The 22,500-nt window shown below is 43.7% G+C and overlaps 1 protein-coding gene across 1 annotated transcript in view; it reads left to right on the top strand.

The window, feature by feature from the left end:
* mslnb (mesothelin b) overlaps nucleotides 1-22,500 on the top strand; it is a 46,757-nt gene that overhangs the window by 2,482 nt on the left and 21,775 nt on the right. Inside the window, exons 2-17 of the mRNA XM_060899355.1 lie at nucleotides 4,178-4,252; nucleotides 8,341-8,365; nucleotides 8,640-8,679; nucleotides 9,383-9,508; nucleotides 9,586-9,782; nucleotides 9,896-9,999; nucleotides 10,434-10,546; nucleotides 10,951-11,169; nucleotides 12,076-12,150; nucleotides 12,492-12,724; nucleotides 12,975-13,041; nucleotides 13,201-13,344; nucleotides 13,658-13,854; nucleotides 13,936-14,033; nucleotides 22,185-22,294; nucleotides 22,403-22,500. The exon at nucleotides 22,403-22,500 is cut by the window's right edge and continues 79 nt beyond it. Coding sequence (XP_060755338.1) covers nucleotides 4,201-4,252; nucleotides 8,341-8,365; nucleotides 8,640-8,679; nucleotides 9,383-9,508; nucleotides 9,586-9,782; nucleotides 9,896-9,999; nucleotides 10,434-10,546; nucleotides 10,951-11,169; nucleotides 12,076-12,150; nucleotides 12,492-12,724; nucleotides 12,975-13,041; nucleotides 13,201-13,344; nucleotides 13,658-13,854; nucleotides 13,936-14,033; nucleotides 22,185-22,294; nucleotides 22,403-22,500 — 1,898 coding nt within the window. The 5' untranslated portion in view covers nucleotides 4,178-4,200. The remainder of the gene's footprint in view (nucleotides 1-4,177; nucleotides 4,253-8,340; nucleotides 8,366-8,639; nucleotides 8,680-9,382; nucleotides 9,509-9,585; nucleotides 9,783-9,895; nucleotides 10,000-10,433; nucleotides 10,547-10,950; nucleotides 11,170-12,075; nucleotides 12,151-12,491; nucleotides 12,725-12,974; nucleotides 13,042-13,200; nucleotides 13,345-13,657; nucleotides 13,855-13,935; nucleotides 14,034-22,184; nucleotides 22,295-22,402) is intronic.

The following is a 22,500-nucleotide window of genomic DNA, read 5'->3' as shown; positions in this document are numbered from 1 at the left end:
TATAAATCTGCATTAAGTTAATGTTATGTAGTGTTTAAATATAATGTGTTTGAACTCCACTGTGTACAAATCTTTATAAGAGTGTCTTGGGGGAAAAAACCTCTCATCTGTCCAAACATGTTTCTGAGTCTCAGTGATGCTGATTTCACCTTTCAGGATATATATATATAATTAAAGGGGAACAGAGGGCAATATATAGAGTGAATATAACAATAAAACACACATTAACGAACCTTATTCAAGACTTACAAAAGTTTTTTGTTCTAAGGTTGGAAAGTTATAGTGTTTTGAAAGTAGCTTGAGCAAACTATTTCCGCAGTTTGAACAGCCCGCCATGATATTAATTTTATCCAATCAGAATGCACGTTCATTTTCTCTGCGTAACACTCATGACGTATGTATGTGCCCAGTTGTGTTGGCTCATTGAGGTTGGGAATAGCACGTGTGAAATACCTGCTTCTGCCTCTTGCGACGATTTCGCAAGTCCACGGGTGGCGCCTATCTCACTGCAGCAAATAAATTCTGTTGGACTCGTGAGCAACTCCACGTTACATTTTCCGCACGAGCACCACGCCGTGTCACCTGCATGCAGACGCTCTGCCCCACGCTCGCCATGCCCATGGTCAGCATCAGTCTCATCCTCGCCGTCATCCGAGCTTTCTTCTCTTATTTCATCACCGGAGTCGAGAGTACCTCTCCTAGGTTCAAACTGGTACCCTTCTAAGCCATAGCCTGCTTGCAGTGTGTCTTGCGGGATCTCTTCGTATGATTCGACAGAGCTGTCGCTTTCACTTGATGCGCCCGACGCCATGATTACACGCTTCTCTCCTCTATTTCGGAGAGTTCCGCTAGTGCAGTGGGTAGCGCTGACGTCACGGTCTTTTAAAAATGGCGACTCTTGTGCGGTTTAGCGTATAAAGTATTATATTTACAATTACCAAGATATTTCGTTGTTTTCTAGTACATAAATTTGATAGAATACTTAAGAATACGTTACTTTGTCACATCAGCAACTGTATATATTATATTTGGTACCCCTTTAAGGATAAAACTATGTTTGAGGTTTTTCTTCCCTTTCATCTCTACAGTTTACTGCTTTTAGAGATTCTTTCTCTGTGAGAACGTCAGTATTTTATGAACAGAACATTGTGTAGCATCAGTGGTTTCGTGTGTTTTTTGGTTGAGTGAGTCAGTACATACTTGTGTGTGTGTGTGTGTGTGTGTGTGTGTGTGTGTGTGTGTGTGTGTGTGTGTGTGAGAGGTCATGGCGTTAATCTCTGATCAAATATGAGTCTGAAATCTGACCCAACAACTTTGAGATTGGTTTCATTAATAATGCTGTTTTCATCATTGAAAGTGCTAAAAGTTATTGAAAGTTAATTGTTTATTGCAGCTTTTAAAGGGATGATGAAAGAAAAATATGTCCTTATGTGAAGCGATGTTTTATTAAGAATCTTTGTATTGTGTCCTGTTTATCCTCAACACTGATCTACCTCACTCCACTGCTATATTTTTTTGAAAAATATCTGCTCAGTTTGAATTTGACGTCAACAACATGTTCCAAAAAAGTTGGAACAGGGACGTGTTTACCACTCACCTCTACTTTTAACAGCACTCTGTAAACGTTTGGGAACTGAGGAGACCAGTTGCTGTAGATCTGAAAGAGAAATGTTGTCCCATTCTTGTCTGATATACAATTTCAGTTGCTCAGCAGTTCGGGGTCTCCTTTGTCATATTTTGCGCTTCATAATGCACCAAATGTTTGAAATGGGAGACAGGTCTGGACTGCAGCAGGCCAGTTTAGCATCCGGACTCTTTTACTACAGAGCCATGCAGTTGTAATATGTGCAGAAAGCGGTTTGGCGTTGTCTTGCTGAAAGAAGGAAGACCTTCCCTGAAAAAGATTTTGTCTGGATGGCAGCATATTGCTCTGAAACGTGTTTATATCATTCAGCATTAACGAGGCCTTCCCAGATGTACAAGCTCCTCATGTCATGTGCACTAACGCCCCCTCATACCATCACAGATACTGCTTTTGAGCTGTGCACTGATAACAAGCCGGATGGTCCCTCTCCTCTTTAGCCTGGAGGACGTGGGGTCCATGATTTCTAAAAAGAATTTCTACTTTTGATTCGTCAGACCTCAGGACGGTTTTCCACTTCGCATCAGTCCATCGTAAAAGAGCTCGGGCCCAGAGAAGGGGGCGGGGTTTCTGGATATTGTTTATATCTGGTTTTAACTTGTGTTTGTGGATGCAGTAATGAAGTGTTTTCATAGACGATGGTTTTCTGAAGTGTTCCTGAGCCCATACAGTGATTTCCACTACAGACACGTGTCTGCTTTTAATGCAGTGTCTCCTGAGGGCCTGAAGATCACAGGCATCCAATGTCAGTTTTCAGCCTTGTCTCTTGCAGACAGAGATTTCTCCACATTCTCTGAATCTTTTAATGATATTATGGACCAGAGATGATGTGATCCACAAATTCTGTGCAGTTTTACATTGAGAATGCTTTGTTATTCTTAAATTGTTGCACTGTTTGCCCACGCAGTCTTTCACAGAGCGGTGAACCCCGCCCCATCTTTACTTCTGAGAGACTCCGCCTCTCTGGGATGGTCTTTTTATTCCCAGTCATCTTACTGACCTGCTGACAATTAACCTAATTAGGATTTTTTTTAGCATTACACAGCTTTTTCAGTCTTTTGTTGCCCCTGTATCTATTTTTCTGAAACGTGTTGCCGACATCAAATTTAAAATGAACAAATATTTTTCAAAAAACAATAAAATGTCTCAGTTTCAACATTTGATATGTTGTCTTTGTACTATTTTCAATGAAATATAGAGTTTCCATGATTTGTAAATCATGGTATTCTGTTTTTTATTTAGCGACCCAACTTTTTTGGAATTGGGGTTGTATAAATTACAGTGTTCACAGTGGAACTACTGAATATTATCATCATTATATTATAATACATTACAGATGGAACCTGATGTTGATGATGATGATGATGATGATGATGATGTTCCCATTTTAACGCATGATTATAACTGATACGTTTGTAGAAACAGAGGAAAGTCATTGTCCATGTCTCTGGAGTCAAAACTGTCGTCCACCCTGAGAAGGAAAAATAAGTTACACTACATCCTGTAGGTCCGGATCATTCAATCCTAAAATTCTGTCACACTATTGTCATAATAATATACATCACATTATACAGAAAACATTTGTTGACATTCCAGACTGGAAAAAAGCTCCCTTTATGTTCACAGCACACACTGAACGTCTTTCAGTCTTTTTCCTTTCAGACTTTAACGAAGAACAGAAGTGTAACAGAAATTAACGTTAATTCACTTTTCAAACATTTAAACATCTGAACCTTTTACATTTAAAATGGTCTCAATCAAGAACGCACACCGTTTAATTTTGTTCTGAAGTGGTTTGTTCTGTTGTGATGAGGTCAGAGACGACAGCAGAGAAAAGCAACACCAGTACAAACACAAAGACGCGTTCTGATTGGTCAGGATGAATTCAACGTTTATCAGCATCACAGGATCGAGCAGACAGCCACGATTTTAACGTTCAGCGTCGGATTGTAATATCTCTCCTTCACTGGATTTCAGCTGTGATTGTTCTGTGTTCTGAGTGATGTTAGATGATTAGAGCTGAGATTCTCCTCCTGAGAGCATCACTCAGCTCTCTGAGAACCTGAGATTTCACACGAGATTTCCACTGAATCCACCGCAGGAGCTGCAGCAGTGTTTAACCGAATGAGAAAAATGTATTTCCATTTCAATTTTATGAAATATTATTTTGACAAATGATCTGGGGGAAAAAAACCTCATGAGGGCATATATGATTTTTTTGTGATATGTGAGGATTCTTTTTTTAAATTCACATCTGTCCATTCCTCATTTTTTTAGTTTGCGATTTGAAATTATGCATTAAGCAGATTAACAGAAACACGGCTATGAACTCTCATCAGCAATCTCACAAAGATCAGCGATTTTCTGAAGAGCCTGTGAGTTAAGCAATCTCCACCGGGCTCCATCACTAAACCGCATCTCCACCTGCCCTGAACCTGAAACCTCACCTCTGATACTGCGGTTGAGTTGTTGGCTGTAAATCCACACCTTCTGATGTTTGTTGATAATTCTCCCGACTCTGTATTTCTTTTACAGTTCTTCATGATCTTCTTCTCACCATGAAGGAGCATCACATCTTCCTGCTCCTGTTCTCAGGAGTGCTGAGCTTCAGTATGTTTACATCCTTAAACCCTCTCACACAATGTTCCTTCTTCTCAAACAAGACACACACTATTTAATATTATTTCTTTATTTATGGATACTGATCTATGATATTAATTATATGACATATACATTTGCATAAATAAAGAAATAAAGTGGGCGGCACGGTGGTGTAGTGGTTAGCGCTGTTGCCTCACAGCAAGAAGGTCCGGGTTCAAGCCCCGTGGCCAGTGAGGGCCTTTCTGTGTGGAGTTTGCATGTTCTCCCCGTGTCCGTGTGGGTTTCCTCCGGGTGCTCCGGTTTCCCCCACAGTCCAAAGACATGCAGGTCAGGGGTGCAGATAAGTTTTTTGAACTGGGGGGGACAAAGCTGCCAGCAAACCAACCCCACCCCCAACATGTGTTGACTTTCTAACTATGCCTGTGTGTTGCGTGAGCGGCAGTCAGTCAACAAGTCTTTGCAAAGTTTCCTGATGAAACAATATCTCATCTCATCTCATTATCTGTAGCCGCTTTATCCTGTTCTACAGGGTCGCAGGCGAGCTGGATCCTATCCCAGCTGACTACGGGCGAAAGGCGGGGTTCACCCTGGACAAGTCGCCAGGTCATCACAGGGCTGACACATAGACACAGACAACCATTCACACTCACATTCACACCTACGCTCAATTTAGAGTCACCAGTTAACCTAACCTGCATGTCTTTGGACTGTGGGGGAAACCGGAGCACCCGGAGGAAACCCACGCGGACACGGGGAGAACATGCAAACTCCACACAGAAAGGCCCTCGCCGGCCACGGGGCTCGAACCCGGACCTTCTTGCTGTGAGGCGACAGTGCTAACCACTACACCACCGTGCCGCCCATGAAACAATATGCTCGCTGAAATTATGGCAGGGAACGCCAGGTTAAACATTAAAACTGCCTTCTGAGCACTGTATCTACAGGCTACCACCGAAAGAAGGAGGCTACCAGAAAGGCATCTCTACTCCGTACGATTTTACTTTCACTACAACATTACTTTGAACAGACTATCAAAAAATTGCAAGGTGATATGATAAAGTAAGGCACAGTTTACTTACAGTCGTTGCTTTTTGAAAAAATGATGCAATCGTTTTCTGCCTTTTCGGTTTGGCACCCTTCATCATGCCGTGTTGGGGTCCTGAACTAGGAGCTGTCCCCGATATGCCTGTCAAACTTGTTGTGGGTAACCATAGCAACCAAGCTCGAGTTCGCAACCTGTGCAGTCTGCGCAGTTCAACCAACCGAATATCAGTCTTTGTTTTGTTTTATGTGAGTTGTTGCAACTATGTCTGTACTGCTGTGCACCTCAATAAACCGAATGGTAATTAGTCTTCCGTGAGGTTTGCCTTATGCAAAGAAAGACAGCATAGACATTTTTTCCTCCCTATAAGTAGGGGGGACCAAACAAAGTGAATTTAAATCTGGGTGGGATGAATCCCCCTCTATCTGCGCCCGTGATGCAGGTTAGGTTAACTGGTGACTCTAAATTGAGCGTAGGTGTGAATGTGAGTGTGAATGGTTGTCTGTGTCTATGTGTCAGCCCTGTGATGACCTGGCGACTTGTCCAGGGTGAACCCCGCCTTTCACCCGTAGTCAGCTGGGATAGGATCCAGCTCGCCTGCGACCCTGTAGAACAGGATAAAGCGGCTACAGATAATGAGAATGAGAAAGAAATAAAGCTAGAAAAAAGACAGACAGACAGGTGTAGGACAGATTTCACCTTTAGGGGTTTGTTCCTTCCTGCCTGCATGAGAAATATGAATTTTAGAATTTTTTTCTTCCTCTTTCTTACATTCTGTCGTTAACGCGGGTTTCATTGTGAAGGTAAAATCAGTAGAACGCCACTGAAGGGTGAAGAATTGATTCAGGGTGAAGGCAGACAAAAATAATTTAATACTAAATGATTAAACAGCTTTAATGAAAACCAAAAGCACCTAAAAACTACTGAAATAATGTCTAAGATTTTAACAGTCTGAACAGAAAATCTTAGAATGTTAGAATCTATCGCTTCGAGGAGAAACTTCACAATACAACCCCGATTCCAAAAAAGTTGGGACAAAGTACAAATTGTAAATAAAAACGGAATGCAATGATGTGGAAGTTTCAAAATTCCATATTTTATTCAGAATAGAACATAGATGACATATCAAATGTTTAAACTGAGAAAATGTATCATTTAAAGAGAAAAATTAGGTGATTTTAAATTTCATGACAACAACACATCTCAAAAAAGTTGGGACAAGGCCATGTTTCCCACTGTGAGACATCCCCTTTTCTCTTTACAACAGTCTGTAAACGTCTGGGGACTGAGGAGACACGTTGCTCAAGTTTAGGGAGAGGAATGTTAACCCATTCTTGTCTAATGTAGGATTCTAGTTGCTCAACTGTCTTAGGTCTTTTTTGTCGTATCTTCCGTTTTATGATGCGCCAAATGTTTTCTATGGGTGAAAGATCTGGACTGCAGGCTGGCCAGTTCAGTACCCGGACCCTTCTTCTACGCAGCCATGATGCTGTAATTGATGCAGTATGTGGTTTGGCATTGTCATGCTGGAAAATGCAAGGTCTTCCCTGAAAGAGACGTCGTCTGGATGGGAGCATATGTTGCTCTAGAACCTGGATATACCTTTCAGCATTGACGGTGTCTTTCCAGATGTGTAAGCTGCCCATGCCACACGCACTAATGCAACCCCATACCATCAGAGATGCAGGCTTCTGAACTGAGCGCTGATAACAACTCGGGTCGTCCTTCTCCTCTTTAGTCCGAATGACACGGCGTCCCTGATTTCCATAAAGAACTTCAAATTTTGATTCATCTGACCACAGAACAGTTTTCCACTTTGCCACAGTCCATTTTAAATGAGCCTTGGCCCAGAGAAGACGTCTGCGCTTCTGGATCATGTTTAGATACGGCTTCTTCTTTGAACTATAGAGTTTTAGTTGGCAACGGCGGATGGCACGGTGAATTGTGTTCACAGATAATGTTCTCTGGAAATATTCCTGAGCCCATTTTGTGATTTCCAATACAGAAGCATGCCTGTATGTGATGCAGTGCCGTCTAAGGGCCCGAAGATCACGGGCACCCAGTATGGTTTTCCGGCCTTGACCCTTACGCACAGAGATTCTTCCAGATTCTCTGAATCTTTTGATGATATTATGCACTGTAGATGATGATATGTTCAAACTCTTTGCAATTTTACACTGTCGAACTCCTTTCTGATATTGCTCCACTATTTGTCGGTGCAGAATTAGGGGGATTGGTGATCCTCTTCCCATCTTTACTTCTGACAGCCGCTGCCACTCCAAGATGCTCTTTTTATACCCAGTCATGTTAATGACCTATTGCCAATTGACCTAATGAGTTGCAATTTGGTCCTCCAGCTGTTCCTTTTTTGTACCTTTAACTTTTCCAGCCTCTTATTGCCCCTGTCCCAACTTTTTTGAGATGTGTTGCTGTCATAAAATTTCAAATGAGCCAATATTTGGCATGAAATTTCAAAATGTCTCACTTTCGACATTTGATATGTTGTCTATGTTCTATTGTGAATACAATATCCGTTTTTGAGATTTGTAAATTATTGCATTCCGTTTTTATTTACAATTTGTACTTTGTCCCAACTTTTTTGGAATCGGGGTTGTATAAAGGCAATGACCAGGCGCCAACGGCAGCTTTACTCTACAGATACAAACAACGAGTCACGTCCAACAACACCGGCACACTGTTGTGCTTCAGGTCCAGGTGGAAGACAGCGCTGAGACATCCACGCTCCAGAATAACGACGGTCAGAGTTAAATCTGTGTGTGTTCGGGACACGTTGCTGCTCTGTAAAATGACCAACAGCTCAGTGCTTTAGTTTAGAACATTGAGCTGATTTGGAGCAGCAGGTGAAACACACCAGATAACTAATGACAGTGTGGTGAAAGCAAGAGGAGGTTATAACACGTGTAACTGTGAGCAGGTGGAGCAGCACACGGAGTTCATCACCTGATTCATGAAGCAGTGAGTCGAGATGAACTTCCTGTTTGTGATGCAGCACTAATGTCTGTTTTTCTCTCTTTCATCCATGTGTTTGTTGTAGGAGCGTTATGTACAGCACTGAAGGAGTGAGTACAGTTTCATCACTTGTTTCTGAACAGAAAATCCATCCATCATGATAAACAGAGAGAAAAAAGATGAATTCAAACCATCTCACCCACGATAATCAGAGAAAACCGTGAAACTTACTGTAACCTGAATAACAGCAATGAGGCGTAATGATGAGCAATCTGTGTGAGCCTTAGTGTCTGATCTCTCTCTCTATTCTCTCTCTCTCTCTCTCTCTCTCTCTCCTTTCTGTCTTTCACTGATGTGCTGAACTGTCCATGGTGGAATCTGCAGAAAAAGCCATACACAACTTAATCAACAGGCCTGTCCTGCTGTAAGTCTCACACACACACACACACACACACACACACACACACACACACACACACACACACACACACACCTTTTGTCCACTGACAGGTTCACATAAATAAATATCCATTTCCAAGAATCTGGACCGGTTCTGACTGTAATCCTCATGGCCCTGACTGTGAGAGTGTTGGTGTTTAAACACTGAGGCGTCTGAGGGAAGTCATGTCACGTTTTTACTGTAAACACAAAGCCATAATTTAGATGGCGTTCCATTCGGGGGATATTCCTGCCTCACTGTCAATGTTCCTGGGACAGATTCCAGATCCACCGCAATCCTGACCAGGATAACACTCTCACAGAAGAGGAGTGAATGAATGAATGAATGAAATATAAATGAAGGGGAAAGAAGTAAGGTTGAGATATGGTATAGGGGACAAGGAAAGGTAGGTATGGATATGGGATATGGAATCAGGGATGGGAAAAGTGTTAGGAATTGTGTCATGTGGAATAGGGGATGGGGCAAGTTAAAATAATGAGGGTATATAGGATACGGAGAAAGGAATCGGTGGACAAGGGATAAAGAAAAGAGCTTGGGAATATTGAATATAATCATGGATAGGGAGCAAGGAACTCTGAAATATGGAAGTGTGTCTTTCTTCCATGTTTCACATCTAACTAACACTCGGATGCTTGTTGTCTTGTTTGGTGTGTGTGTGTGTTTTCAGACCAATGACTCCACGTCAGACTTCCTGATGTGTGTGGGTGTCCCATCAGACCCTTGGGCAGGAGAGCAGCAGATCCTCAACCTGAAGGGTCTGATTGATGCTCTGCTCGATGTCTCTGTGTTTATGGTGAGAGAGTCGGGAAAATTAAAGGATTGGTGATACTCCCACTCTTCCAGTCCTAAATATCCCTCTGTCCCTGTCAGAACTCAGGACTGAGTGGCGTCCCGTTGCTGAACGTGTCTGCAGGATGGAGCATCAACTCCACAGCTTTGCTGCAGGATGATGACATCATCAGGGTGTGGATGCAGATCAGGGTGACGCCACTGCTCTCATCCATCTCTCAGAACTTCTTCACCTGCCTCGGCTACAACAATTTCAGCTGCCAGACTTATCAGACTGTGTATGTACACACACACACACACACACACACACACACACACACACACACACACACCAAATTGTCTGCTGGTCACCCATTATGATGATAGTAATGCTTGTGTGTGTGCGCTGTAGGGTGCAGGAGCTGAGTCAGCAGTTCTCTAGTCTGGATTCTGAGAAGCAGCAGTGGATCTACTCGTACTTCATGCAGCCTTTCCTGTCCAGAAACACACCAGCAGGTAAACACAGCAGGAGAGCCTTCAGTAACGATTGCACAGCTTCGATGTTTGAATGAGAAATTAACTCTAGAGCTTCCAAGGATGAGGTTGGACCATGACCTTATCCAGTGGATGAGGTAATGGAATTCATTTGTCCCTCTGGTATTACTGCATTATATTCTACTTGGAATTAAGAAATAAGTCAAGTTTACAAGAAAAGACCATGCTTGAATCTCCACCTTCTTTTTAGTTAAGTTCCTATGAATGCTTGTTTTCATCTTGCTCCAACTGTGTTGAAGTTTCTGCACCTCCCTGTCCACCCACCATCTTGAGATCCTACCTAAGAGTCTTTAATGGGGGGTGCGGCTTCTCGATTCTCCAGTAGCACTTTTGGCTGAAGGTGGGATGTGTATTGTGTTAATATTTATAGACTACATTGTGTTTGTGTGTGTTAGGTTGTATGCTCCCTGGTGACACCACTGAGGACTGGATCACAAAGAATTTTGGCTCCTTCTCAGTTCTGGCCCAACTCAGAGACTTCATCTCGATCAATGCACTCTTCAATGGGGTACTCAATGCTCAAGTTAATCTGGATTTCTATTCTAAGCACATTCTGGCTTGTACGAGACGTACAGTAGGTCAGGGAGTTAAGTAAACACTGCAAAGCTGCTAATCTCCATGATATCTACCAATCTTCAAAAGGCATACACTACAGGATGTTTAGTCCAGTTTTATTGCCCTTTCCAACAATAGCAAGTTAAGTTTTCTGATCTCCCTCCTGAATGACGAAACATTTCAGCACATCCTACACACAACACCAAAACTCAACACTCTTTAGCTGTGCTTGATATCTGTCCTTCCAGAGGACTGGATCTCCAAAATGTGTTCTTCATGTTTTTAAATATTCCTGTCATTCCCATTATCAAGCTCAAAGTGCTCCTCAGATGGTATTCTCCTGCTGTCTACATACAGATGGATGTACTGCACTTGTTGAGTCCGGAGCAGAAAGCAGAGCTCATGCTGCATCCTGAGAGAGCCGGTCTGAACAACGAGTCCCTCAGTGTGGTTCTGGACAGCTTGATGAGCTCACTAGAACCCTCTAGAGGATATGAGAACATCCCCAATGGTACCATGTGGGATGCAGGAGTTCCTGTTATGCACTCATCCTCTCCACAAGATCCACTCACACAGGTGAGGCTGGGACTCGGTTCTACTCGTTTACATGAACATCAGGCTCAAAACTTGTGATTGTACGACTGGAGCAATAATCATTGTGTCCTGCTGGTTGTAATGTAATGCAGTGTAAATGGTATGAATTGCAACAGGTGTGTTGTGACTGATTCTGGACACATTTGATGGCTCCCTAATGGAATTTTAAAGTGCACTATGGGAGTCTGGGGGTTTGAAGTTGATGTTGAGAGATCTTTCAGGACCAGATTGTGGTTTTAATTTACTTAATAAACTTTTATGATATTTGGATCTATAATGGTAAAAACAAGAAAACACTGAAATGTAGTGCTAATATTTATTCCATGTTGCAGCCTGGAATCACGAAATTCTGATGGGAAAATGTTTAATGGTACGACAGCTATATATCTAAGTTAAGTCATTTCATCATGGATTTGGGTGCTCCGGTTTCCCCCACAGTCCAAAGACATGCAGGTTAGGTTAACTGGTGACTCTAAATTGAGCGTAGGTGTGAATGTGAGTGTGAATGGTTGTCTGTGTCTATGTGTCAGCCCTGTGATGACCTGGCGACTTGTCCAGGGTGAACCCCGCCTTTCACCCGTAGTCAGCTGGGATAGGATCCAGCTCGCCTGCGACCCTGTAGAACAGGATAAAGCGGCTACAGATAATGAGATGAGATGAAATGAGATATTTGTTTGACCATTTTAAAGTCAGTATCAGGTTCTACCTCCACTACTGTGGCCAAGAAGGTAGGTTTTGGTTTCATCAGACAACAAACATACGAGGTTTGGTGAAGTTCATGTTGCTTTTGTGGCTTTTTCGCAACTTTTTTATGATGATGGGTATTAACAGTTGATTCTGTGACTTAACACAATAACGTAACGGGTTGGTGTGACTGTGCTTCCTCAGGCGGTGAATGGCTTCATGACTGCGTTTAGACCTGTTGGGAGTTTTGTCAGAGAATTTGTGTCCCTCACACATCAGGTAAATAAACCTTTACACTGAGACATTTTATACCATTTTCATCCAAAGCAGCTGCTTTACACGTGTGCTTTCTTTTTAAAATTTGGGTGAAATAGTTGTAGAAGATTAAAGAGGAAATGCCAGTGTGATGCCAAAATGCAACAAAATACTTTATGTACAGTTCAAAAATTCAGAAGAACAAACATAGAAGAAAAATCACATGCTGGTGAATAAACTTTAAGTATCGTTATCTTGAAGCAAGACATTAAACAGAACAGAACATTACAGAATTTTATCTTTCCTGAGATTCTATGTGTTGGAAGCACCAGAGATGAACTGCCTCATTTAATATTTCTCTACAGCCGGACCTCAGCAGCATGAAAAGTGCGACGCTGATACAGGCGATGCTAAACTGGACCCTGGCCGAGCTCGCAGCGCCGTACAAAAACATCAGCAATAATCAGCAGATGAATGAGACCATGTTTGATCTGACAGATGTTAACTCCTGGTTTACACACGTCGTTGTTCCAATACTGAACAGATATCTGTCCAGTGATATACCAGATGACCTCACTGCTGTCTTTCATAATGTGTTGTGAGTATTAAAATATTAACCTGTGAAAGTGAAAAGAACCAATGACATGAGGAAATAATGATCTTGTTGGTCCATAAGAAAATAACAAAACCCTCCTAACCAATCAGAAATTAGTATTTTCCATGGGGTTATACGGTATAATAACAATGTAATAGAATTGGATCTGACAAAACGTGACAGCAACATGCTTGAAGGAGGAACAAGAGGAAATACGAATCGTTCAGAAATCAACTGACTTTTGGTTTTTTAGTTATATGGAGAATTCAGTGAACGAAACTCAGGACACTTGCAGCGTCACTCTGGATGGCACGTGTGCTGTAAGAAACAACATCATTTTTTAGTTACTTTAAATATTATAATTAAAAGATAATTTGTCTGGAATGTAATGAGTTTCAATGTTGTGGTAATTGTGCACGATATATGAAGGGGGTGTTATTTATGTGTTAACTAAGTGGCATGTTGCCGTGTTGTTCCAGGGGACTAATGTGATGGAGCATGTGGCAAAAATCCTGCAGTGTGCAGCGAGCACTAACCTGACGCTCACAGAGGAAACACTGACCAGTCTCGCACTGCACCTGTCCTGTAACCTCAATGCACTCCTGAACCAACTCGCCAACACGGTGCGCTCACGAGAACATGACTTGACACACCACTGTAACCCTGCTGATATACTACTGTCATGCTACTGACCCATCACTAGGGTTGACACTACTGAAACACCTCTGTAATACTAGAGATAGTCCACAGTCACATTCCTGTCATGCTGCTGTAACACTACTGACTGCAAACAAACTGTAGCCCTACAGTAACACTATTGACACACCTGAGTTACATGACTGACATGGTGCTGTAACACTACTAACACACCTCAGTAACACTACTGATACTCTAATAACTAATTAAATGTACGGTTTATATCCTGCTTTCTCCCAGAATTTTAGTTCAGAAGATTCCCCTTTTAGAGGCATTGTGAAACGAATCCACGACCCGGCACACGCTGACCTGATGGATGAGGCATTTATCACCCTGTGGTTTCATATCAAACTCAAACCTCTCTTACCCAGACTGACACCTGAGTATCTGCTCTGCCTAAGTGCCAAACCATTTCCCTGCCAAACTTTCCAGAAACTGTAGGTCAACCTTCTGTCTATAAGCCTTATTACTGGCTGCTAATTGGGTCCCTGGCTAATTGATTTGAATTCTTCCTTCAGCGTGTGGGAGATGAGCAACAACAAGATGGCAGAGAATGGAACTCAAATGGTTTATAAGAATTTCATCATCCCGTTCCTGTTGAAACAGAACTCCACAGGTATTAATGGTCATCTTGTCTATCATCTGCAGATCTGATTCCACACCATATAGTTTAAAGTCAGGCTTGGCATCAGTAAGATGTTTCAACGCTAACTGTCTTCTGTGTTACAGTGTTTGAGATAGAGTTAGAGGAAATGGCTGGGATGAAGTCAGACAACACTGTTAGTGTGAGAAGTGGAAGAAGAACTAAAACAGAAGTATTGTTAAAATGATAGCGTGATCATTCACTCTCTGTTAGAATGCAGGCACTTACAAATGTATGTGGAGAGGAGAGCAGGATACAAACTATCAACAAAGCCAAGACAAGAGACTGGAATCGGAGTCAGTAAATGAGCGAGGGTCGGGCGATCGGTGAACAACGTAATAGAGGGAAGACAAAGAGCAAAAACGGGAGAGAAATAGCAAAGGATCAGAAATACGAGAGGCAGTCAGAAAGCTACAAGGCTTGGTATGAACTGAGGCTACGTTTACATTAGACCGTATCTGTCTCGTTTTCTTCGCGGATGCACTGTCCGTTTACATTAAACCGCCTGGAAACGCTGGGAAACGGGAATCCGCCAGCGTCCACGTATTCGATCCAGATCGTGTCTGGTCCGGTGCTGTGTAAACATTGAGAATACGCGGATACGCTGTGCTGAGCTCTAGCTGGCGTCGTCATTGGACAACGTCACTGTGACATCCACCTTCCTTATTCGCTGGCGTTGGTCATGTGATGCGACTGCTGAAAAACGGCGCGGACTTCCGCCTTATATCACCTTTCATTAAAGAGTATAAAAGTATGAAAATACTGCAAATACTGATGCAAATACTGCCCATTGTGTAGTTATGATTGTCTTTAGGCTTGCCATCCTTCCACTTGCAAGTGGTAAGTGATCTGCGCTGGGATCACACACACAGTGGCTCAGTCCCGAATCACAGCTTGTTCACTTCACTCGCGCGCTCTGTGAGCTGCGCAAGGCCGGAGTGCGCACCCTCCAGCGTGCACTCGCTGTTCAGGGCGGAGTGATTTGGAGCGCAGGATGCCTGCGGAGCCGAGCGTATCCGTGTATTGGTGTTGCTGTGTGCATGTGAATCATGTATTGGCGTTGCTGTGTGCGCACTAATTGTTTTAAAAACGTTAATCTGATGATCCGCTGATACGGTCTAATGTAAACATGGGCTGAGATAGCAGAACGATACTTCACACTGGTGTGGGTGTGTGGGGAGTTTAAATAGAGGGACAGGTGATTAGGGAAACGACTGACAACTGAGTTCAATAGGATGGAGACAGAGGGAGTGGTGGTTTGTGGGAACTGTAGTTCAAGGTGTCCATGTTTGTAGTTTGTTCATTTTCAACAGGTTTACTGACAGACCCCCCTGAGGAGCTACCTCCACGAGCTACATTCTTTCTGGGATGACCCCTACCTCTTGGTGCTGGTTTGTCAGGATACTGGGCATGAAATTCTTGTTTGAGAAGCAGGTTGAGAATCTCCTTAGCCATGACCCAACTTTGTTCCCTGGGTCCATATCCTTCCCAATCTATCAGGTACTTGACTTGGCCTCTTCTTCATCTTGAGTCGAGGATCTTATTTACCTGGTAGATGGGCTCACCCTCTAGATTGAGTGTAGGGTGCTCCTGGACTGGTGTGTTGCCAACAAGGGGACCCGGGATGGCAGGTTTCAGGTGGGATACATGGAAAGTAGGGGATATTCAGCTGTGAGGGGGAAGTTCAAGATGGTATGATACCTCATTGATACGGCACAATACCTTGAATGGCCCAGTGTAACGTGGTTGGAGTTTTCTACAGGTCTTGGGTTCTGTCAGGTTCTTTGTGGCCACCCATACTCTGTCATCTGGGGAAAAGTTTGGAGTGTCTCCTCTATGTTTATCCACATATTCTTTATACTTGGCGTTGATTGATTCTAGATGCTGATGGACTGCCTCCCAGATTGCTTGATGACGTGTAAACCAGTCATCTATAGCTTGTACTTGGCTAGGTGTGTTGTCCCAGGGAAACAATGGCAGTTGGTAGCCAAGTATGCACTGAAACGGTGTTAACTGGGTTGCAGAGTGTTTGAGCGAACTCTGTGCCTACTCGGTCCACAGAAGGAAGTGTGCCCAGTCCCCCTAGTTATGCATGCAGTAGATCCTCAGGAAACAGCTGATTTCCTGGTTGGCTCTCTCTACTTGGCCGTTAGACTGGGGATGGTAGGCCGATGTGAGACTCACAGATACCCCCAACCTTTCCATGAAGCTTGTCCAAAAACATGAAATTAATTGAGAGCTCCAGTGACTGACTATATCCCTGGGAATGCCATAGTACCTGAAGATTTGTTGAAATAGTAGCTCTGTGGTTTGAGAAGCTGTGGGGATGCCAGGTAACGGGATGAGTTTGAGTGCTTTCGAAAATCGGTCGATAGTTACCATTATTGTGGTGTTGCCTTGAGAGGGAGGGAAATCTGTGATAAAGTCAATGGCTATGTGTGACCAGGGTCTCTGAGGAATAGGTAGAGGGCACAATTTGCCAGTGGGGGAGGTTCTAGGAACCTTCGCTTGGGCACATTCAGAACATGAAGCGAAGAACTGGTTGATTTCCGTGAGCATGTTCTCTCACCAGTACTTGTTCTTTAGCATTTGGTGAGTGCATTGACTGCCAGGGTGCCCTGTGGCAGGAGATGTGTGGGCCCAGGTGATGAATCTGCTGTGAAGATGCTTAGGTACATAGAGAAGACCAGGTGGGAGATGAATGGGTCTGGTTTGTGGTTGTGACTTCCTTATTTCCTTATCCAGCTCCCAGGTGATAGATCATACGAAACACTGTGGTGGGAGGATGGGATGGGAAACTGAATCTTGGTGAGGTGGACTGAAGGCCTTGGATAAGGCATCTGCTTTTGTATTCTTGGAACCTGGACAGAATGAAATTGTGAAGTCGAATCAGGTGAAAAATAGTACCCACCTGGCCTGATGCGGATTTAACCTTTTGGCTTTCCTGAGATGTTTAAGGTTTTTGTGATCTGTGAGGATTATGAAGGGGTGAGTAGCTCCCTCTAACCAATGTCGCCACTCCTCGAGGGCCAGTTTAATGGTGAGCAGCTCTCTGTTACCCACATCATAATTCCTTTCTGCTGAAGATAATTTCTTCAAAAAGAAAGCTACTGGGTGTAGCTTCTGTTTCTCCCCAAAATATTGAGAAAGGATTGCCCCCACTCCTGTATCAGACACATCCACTTCTACGATGAAAGGCTTAGTTGGGTTGGGATACTGTAGTATAGGGGCCGAAGTGAAGGCTAGCTTGAGCCGACTGAAAGCTTCTTCTGCCTCTGGGTTCCACTGGAGATGTTTGGGTCCCTTCTTCAGCAGTGCTGTCAAGGGAGCTGCAATAGTGCTGAAACCTTGAATGAACCAGCGATAGAAGTTCACAAAGCCCAAGAAACTTTGAAGGTCCCTTATGGATTTGGGTGTCGGCCAGGAAGTGACAGCAGACACTTTAGATGAGTCCATGCTTACCCCTTCTGCAGTGATGATATAGCCAAGGAAGGAGATTTGGCTTTGATGGAACTCACATTTCTCTGCCTTAATGTAGAGATGATTCTCCAGTAAATGTTTGAGAACAGCTCTGATGTGTTCCTGGTGACTTTTTTCATCTGGGGAGTATATCAGGATATCATCAATGTAAGCGATGGCATATCTACCCAGCATGTCTGTTAGGGTTTTGCTGGGATTCGAACCTGGTTCGTTGGTGTGATAATCCAGCAAACCCCCACTAGGCCACCAGGGGGATGACTCAAATGCAGAGGCGTGAGGCGGAAGTAGAAAAAGAATCAAAAGGTTTATTTAAACTATATACACTATATACAGGGCAAAACAAAAGACAAAAAAAAAACCAAAGAGTATAATCCAAAAGAAAAGCAAAGTGCAAAAATACAAAAGCTAAGAAGATCAAAAAACACAGTACAAAGGAAACTGGAGATAAACATAACAGCACAAAGACTCCGTGACAAGAGGACTGAACTCAGGGGTATAAATAGACAAACTAATTAAGGACACAGGTGAAGATAATTAGGCAATTAACACAAACACAAGACACAGGAACAGTGGCGGCCTCTAGAGGCCAAAATAAACACGACATGAAAAGGAAATAACAGCGGCCTCTAGAGGCCAAAACAGTCCTAGTCCTAACAATGTCCCATAGCACGTCATTAATTAGGCACTGGAACACGCTGGGCACCAAAGAAAGGCCATAAGGCATTACCCGGTATTCCAAATGGCTGGCAGTAGTGCTGAAGGCTGTCTTCCATTCATCACCCTTTTTTATCCTGATCAGGTTATATGTGCTGCGTAGGTCAAGTTTAGAAAAGATCCTAGCAGATCTGAGTTGTTCCAGGGCTGCTGGAACAAGGGGAAGAGGATAAGAGTAGTTAACAGTGACCTGGTTTAGACCTCTGTAATCAATGCAAGGTCTTAGTCCACCTCCTTGTTTCTCCACAAAAAAGAAACCAGAAGATGTGGAAAACTTGGAAGGGCAGATATATCTTTGCTTGAGGGCCCCCTGAACATACTCCTCCATGGCCGCTTGTTCCTTTTGGGATAGGGGATAAATACGACCACATGGAAGTGACATACCTGGTAGTAGGTTGATCGCACAGTCATATGGCCAGTTTGGTGGTAGCCTGCAGGCCGTCCCCTTGCTAAAGACCTCCAAAAGGTCCCGATAACAGTCAGGAACATTGTCCAGGGAGTCTGGTTGATGACTCTCCACTGAGGTGGAAGATACACTGGCCTGGGGACGAGAGAGACAACTCTGAAAGCACGTAGGCGACCCTTCAAGAATTTCATTACTTTGCCACGAGATCAAAGGGTCATGAAGCTGTAGCCAGGGATAACCAAGAATGAAATCATGATCCATGGTTGTGGTCACGTACAGGAAAATGAGTTCTTTGTGCAATGTTCCTTCTTGGATCTGAACTGGGTTGGTATGTGTGGTGACAAGACTGTCTCCTATGGGTCCTCCGTCAATGGTCCTAATACAGAGTCCACTGTGCAGAGGGGTGGTAGGCAGGTTGAGCCTCTGAATGATGGTACTGCTGATAAAGTTCCCCTCTGCCTGTGAATCAACAAAAGCAGAAAGGATGTATGTGGAGGATGCCACCTTTAATAAAACTGGAACCTTAAATGATTTTGAGTTTAACTTTCTCACCGGACATGTAGATCTTGCTGGGGTCTCTGCTGGAGCCACACAGGGTGGATGGATAGGACGGTGCCTGATGTTATGCTCGGGGCTCCCACAGTAGAAGCACAAACCCTCCTCATGTCGTCTCACACACTCTGTGCAGATTAACCAGGTGCATGACACCTCCATGGGTGAACTGTCTTCAGATGGCTGAACAGACCTGGCACTTTCTTGGATAGAGGGTCAGTGTTTTAACAGATGGTCGAGATGAATAGCTAAGTTAATGAGGGAGTCCAGTGTAAGGTTCTCATCTCTGCAGGCCACTTCACTAATGATCTCAGGGTGTAGACCTTAGCGAAAAACTGTTTTCAGGGCAGGATTGTTCCATCCACTGGCAGCCACTAATGTCCTGAAGTCCAGGGCATACTCAGCCACACTTCTAGAACCTTGAGAGCTGGCAAGTAGACTTTCACCGACCTCAATCCCTTCTGGTTCATGGTTGAATATTCACTTGAATAGGGCGAGGAACTGCTTGTATGATGTAGTCTGCTCACTGCCCTTGTCCCAAATGGCAGTTGCCCATCGGAGTGCTTTGCCAGTGAGAAAGGATAGGAACTTAGTGATCTTATGCTCATCAGATAGATTTGGCATGGTAGCAAAATACATGGAACATTGAAGTAGAAAACCTTTACATGTGATGGCGCCTCAGGCGAACTTCTCTGGTGTGGAGAGCTGCAGCACTGGACTAGAAGGAGACTCAGGGCGTGCTAGGAGGACCTGCGACATCACAGTTGTGAGTTGTGTCATCTGAGTGTTGAGGTCAGTGAGCATCTGTTGATGTTCTCCTAGCAAACACCCCTGCACGTTCAGAGCAGTCTGTTTCACGCCCTCTGCTACATCCATGTTAGACGAAGTATCCTGTTAGAATGCAGGCACTTACAGATGTATGTGGAGAGGAGAGCAGGATACAAACTATCAACAAAGCCAAGACAAGAGACTGGAATTGGAGTTGGCAAATGAGTGAGGGTCGGGCGATCGGCGAACAAAGTAATAGAGGGAAGACAAAGAGCGAAAATGTGAAAGAAATAGCAAAGGATCAGAAATACAAAAGGCAGTCAGAAAGATATAAGGCTTAGTATGAACTGAGATAGCAGAACGATACTTCGCACTGGTGTGTGGGGGGAGCTTAAATAGAGGGACAGGTGAGGAGGAGTATAGGAGCCTGGTGAGGGACTTTGCTGTGTGGTGAAACAGGAACCATCTGCAGCTCAGCACCTCGAAGACCAAGGAGCTGGTCACTGACTTTGGGAGGTCCAGACCAAGGTCACGATCAGTTCTGATCGAGGGAGTCGAGGTGGAGGCTGTGGATTCCTACAAGTACCTTGGGCTGTGGCTGGACAGCAAGCTGGACTGGACTTGCAACACCAATCACTTATGCAGGAAGCGACAGAGCAGGCTATACTTCCTTAGGAGACTGCGGTCCTTTAACATCTGCAGGAAACTCCTGTGGGTGTTCTATCAGTCTGTGGTCGCCAGTGTCCTGTTTTACACCGTGGTGTGCTGGGGGGGCAGCACATCCAAGAAGGACACATCCAGGCTGGACAAACTGATCAGGCGGGCCGGCTCTGTGGTCGGCATGAAGCTGGACTCTCTGGTGACGGTGGCAGAGAAGAGGACTATGGACAAACTACTGAACACCATGGACGATGCCAGTCACCCTCTGCACACCGTCATCAGCAACCAGAGGAGCCTGTTCAGTGACAGAATGCTCCTTCCCAAGTGCAGGACGAACAGACTCAAAAACTCCTTTGTCCCTCACGCCATCAGACTGTACAACTCCTCTCTGGGGGGAGGAGGGGGAACAGGAGGACAGAGGACAGGAAGGAGCAGTAGCCTAGCCTGACAATAAGCAATACCGGACAATGTGCAATATAAAGTGCAATATCTTTCCTGCTTCCCTCCCTACACACACACACACACACACACACACACACACTTACCCTAACCCCACTTCTCCCCCCTCCCACCTTCCTCTCTTCCCCATATCTTATTCTTTTATATTTGTATATGTAAATACTTAATTTATTTTAATTTATCTAGAAGTTTTCTCTATTTCTTTTCTCTGTGTATCTGTAATGATGCTGCTGGAATCTTAATTTCCCTGAGGGAACCCTCCCAAAGAGATCAATAAAGTTTTATCTAATCTAATCTAATCTAATCTAATCTAATCTAATCTAATCTAATCTAATCTAATCTAATCTAATCTAGGGAAACGAGTGACAGCTGAGTTCAATAGGATGGGGACAGAGGGCGCTGTGGTTCATGGGAACTGTAGTTCAAGGTGTCTATGTTTGTAGTTTGTTCGTTTTTGACAGGTTTACCGACACTCTCAAGCAAATACAATGATGAGCTTAGTAAAATGGGCCTTGAACATAATCAGGACCGATTGTGGGATCTGCCTTCGTGCTATTTTTAATCCATGTTATTGTTCTGATGTCAAGTATCTGATGTTACATCACACCAAATGACAACAATATGAATCTGACTTAATAAGCTAAACTGTTGTATATCCCCCCAAAAAAAGATTTTAAACTGATCTAAAATCAAACACAAACTGCAATTCGTTTCCTTTTTTTACAGTTTTGTGTTTTCATTTATGCAAAAAAAATAAAATCTAATTTTGAGCCGGTTGTCTGAGCATGCTCAGTGTGATTCTTATTCCAGAGACTTAAATATCCTTAAAAGCTAACACATACAAGCTCCATCCCCATGTTGCTCAACATTTTATGTAGGTGAAGCGTAAAAAAGAAGGAAGACAGAGTCGTTAAGAGGCGTAACATATGAGAAAAGGTTTCAGGGAGAATCCAACAGCCAGGCTTTCAGTCCACAATAAAAGGGAAACATAACCCAGATTAAAATACTTCTACAATGAGATGATGGAAAACATCCAGAAAAGAAGTGGCATTCATTCTGAAGTGACTCAGTGTCGCCTCCTGCAGGTGCCTGCATGGGGAACAGCAGTTCTGAGTGGATTGTGATGAACCTGGGTGGATTCTCTCCGTTTGCCACAGTGCAGGAAATGTACCTGCTGAACCCTAAGTTTGATGCTGTAAGTCCAGAAGATCAGTGACCTTCTTGCTGCTTTTATCTTCTCACACACCTTTATTCTTCAGCCTACTTTCCATCATACCTATTTTTTAAATCATGTCTCACCCAGCTGGAGGCTCTCGATGCCCTCACTCTGAACCAAATAGCTGAGATCATCATTGAAGACCTGCCTCAACTTCCAGAGAAAAAGCAGCTCATTGGTGTCGT

Source organism: Neoarius graeffei, chromosome 18 (genome assembly GCF_027579695.1).
Source record: "Neoarius graeffei isolate fNeoGra1 chromosome 18, fNeoGra1.pri, whole genome shotgun sequence".
Classification (NCBI taxonomy): Eukaryota; Metazoa; Chordata; class Actinopteri; order Siluriformes; family Ariidae; genus Neoarius; species Neoarius graeffei.
Note: the sequence above shows the minus strand (reverse complement) of the source record. Positions and strands in the feature narration are given on the sequence as shown.